The sequence below is a fragment of the Sinocyclocheilus rhinocerous genome, unplaced genomic scaffold (genome assembly GCF_001515625.1).
Source record: "Sinocyclocheilus rhinocerous isolate Xijiao unplaced genomic scaffold, SAMN03320098_v1.1 scaffold888, whole genome shotgun sequence".
Classification (NCBI taxonomy): domain Eukaryota; kingdom Metazoa; phylum Chordata; class Actinopteri; order Cypriniformes; family Cyprinidae; genus Sinocyclocheilus; species Sinocyclocheilus rhinocerous.
This window is the reverse complement of record NW_015634016.1, coordinates 234,000-236,834: the sequence shown is the minus strand read 5'-3', so window position 1 is coordinate 236,834 and position 2,835 is coordinate 234,000. Positions and strand designations below refer to the sequence as shown.

General features: G+C 37.0%; 1 protein-coding gene across 1 annotated transcript in view; it reads right to left on the bottom strand.

Moving 5' to 3' along the window:
- Positions 1-2,835, bottom strand: part of tll1 (tolloid-like 1) — a 62,528-nt gene that overhangs the window by 31,320 nt on the left and 28,373 nt on the right. Inside the window, exon 3 of the mRNA XM_016558892.1 lies at positions 282-392. Coding sequence (XP_016414378.1) covers positions 282-392 — 111 coding nt within the window. The remainder of the gene's footprint in view (positions 1-281; positions 393-2,835) is intronic.

Here is a 2,835-nt window from a genome sequence, read left to right as displayed (position 1 = left end):
AGGTTTGGAACGACATGGGGGTAAGTGATTAATGACAAAATTTTCATTTTGGGGTGGAGTATCCCTTTAAGTCTCAGTCAGCTGTTAACCCAGTAGCCGCTCAGACAATTTACTGACGAAGTAAGTCTGATTCAAACTACTAAATCACAAGTGATTTTGAGGCCGTTTCACAAATCCTAAAAAGTACCACTTTATAAGAGTCATTTGTTCACAAATCGGCCAATTTTCAATGGTTGTCGACAACTGCAGTCTGGAGCGCTGTGATATCTGATGTGCCTTACCCGACGTGTGTCCCTGTCTCCCATGTGACTGCTGTGAAAGCTCTATCGTTCCATCGATCTGAAACATTTTCAAGTCCTCTTCATCCAAGGCAATATCTCCCCAAAATACAGCTGGAAAAAGAAACAGAGAAGGATATTATTAGAGGACACAAACACACACTCTTTGGCAGCACCATAGATTGATGGTCTATGTGCTGGCAGACACGTCTGAAACTCAGATCAGCGTGGCCTGAGCTATTGACTGATGCTAATTTAAGGTTTGCTGCATATGCGATCGATTGACAAGTTAACATGAGAGGAAACATCTTAGGTTGTCAACTTGCCCTTTGCTCTCGCACCCTCAAATGCTGATTAAAAATTAATAAGCGGATGCCGGGGAACATGTATATACATCCTGTTGCAATCTGACCAATCCTGTTCACATAATGTCCGTATCGCACTTATCCTAACATTCCTAACGTTCAGCTACAGTCATGACATCATACATCCTTAAATTATCCTGTCGCCAAGGTCTTAGAGATGGCCATGAAAAAGGAGATAACTAAAAATAAATTGGGAACTACGCCATTTGTGTGTGCGAGTAGTTTTGGCAGGGAATTCACTCCTCAACCTTGATATAAAACAATAAACAATGAAGATTATGCTTTAAGCTATCTTGATTGTTAAGGTTTGCTGCATATGCGATCGATTGACAAGTTAACATGAGAGGAAACATCTTAGGTTGTCAACTTGCCCTTTGCTCTCGCACCCTCAAATGCTGATTAAAAATTAATAAGCGGATGCCGGGGAACATGTATATACATCCTGTTGCAATCTGACCAACCCTGTTCACATAATGTCCGTATCGCACTTGTCCTAACATTCCTAACGTTCAGCTACAGTCATGACATCATACATCCTTAAATTATCCTGTCGCCAAGGTCTTAGAGATGGCCATGAAAAAGGAGATAACTAAAAATAAATTGGGAACTACGCCATTTGTGTGTGCGAGTAGTTTTGGCAGGGAATTCACTCCTCAACCTTGATATAAAACAATAAACAATGAAGATTATGCTTTAAGCTATCTTGATTGTTCCATATTGGAATAAACTCTGCCCTTGTGCATGCATGTGTGTGCGAGTGTGCATATGCGTATGTACACGTAACAGTGAACTGCACCTTTAGGCCACCACTATTGTTTCTAATGCATTGTTTGTGTGTATGCGCACATGTGTATACAAGCATCCTTCCTTCCTCCATCAACAATGACAATGTTCAGACAATGTTCAGCTTTAATCCGTGATCGTGATCCGTATCACATTCATATAAAGCTGGAGTCTCCTCTGGATCACACCCTTCATAGAGGACTGATATTAGCGATGATCTAACCCCACTCCATTTATCAGTGGGACTCTGAAACAATCTAAAACTAAAAAAAAATAAGCATTAAAAATGTCACTTTCCCATCACAAAAAATATATTTTGTATTAATTTAAAATTTATAATTTTTATATTTAGATTACTTTGTTTAATTTAAAAATATATATATTGTACACTGTAAAAAATCCATAAAATTTCTGTTCACATAATGTCCGTATCGCACTTATCCTAACATTCCTAACGTTCAGCTACAGTCATGACATCATACATCCTTAAATTATCCTGTCGCCAAGGTCTTAGAGATGGCCATGAAAAAGGAGATAACTAAAAATAAATTGGGAACTCATTCATTTGTGTGTGCGAGTAGTTTTGGCAGGGAATTCACTCCTCAACCTTGATATAAAACAATAAACAATGAAGATTATGCTTTAAGCTATCTTGATTGTTCCATATTGGAATAAACTCTGCCCTTGTGCATGCATGTGTGTGCATATGCGTATGTACACGTAACAGTGAACTGCACCTTTAGACCACCACTATTGTTTCTAATGCATTGTTTGTGTGTATGCGCACATGTGTATACAAGCATCCTTCCTTCCTCCATCAACAATGACAATGTTCAGCTTTAATCCGTCTTTAAGATCCGTATCAAATTCATATAAAGCTGGAGTCTCCTCTGGATCACACCCTTCATAGAGGACTGATATTAGCGATGATCTAACCCCACTCCATTTATCAGTGGGACTCTGAAACAATCTAAAACTAAAAAAAAATAAGCATTAAAAATGTCACTTTCCCATCACAAAAAATATATTTTGTATTAATTTAAAATTTATAATTTTTATATTTAGATTACTTTGTTTAATTTAAAAATATATATATTGTACACTGTAAAAAATCCATAAAATTTACGTAAAAAAAAGGCAGCTGTGGTTGCCAGAATTTTACTGTAAAAAATATGGTAGCAACATTTTAGGTTTTACAGTTAACTTAAATTTACATTTAAATACATTTAATACAAATACATTTACATTTCATTAACTGATATAATGTTAATATACCAACCAATTGAAGTACTGAAATCTGTTTTCTACCTTTGTAATACACTGATAACTAGGGGTGCTCCGATTGATCGGCTACCGATCACTATCGGCCGATAATCGCTTTGGGATGATTGATCGGCGGTCTCTAAAAA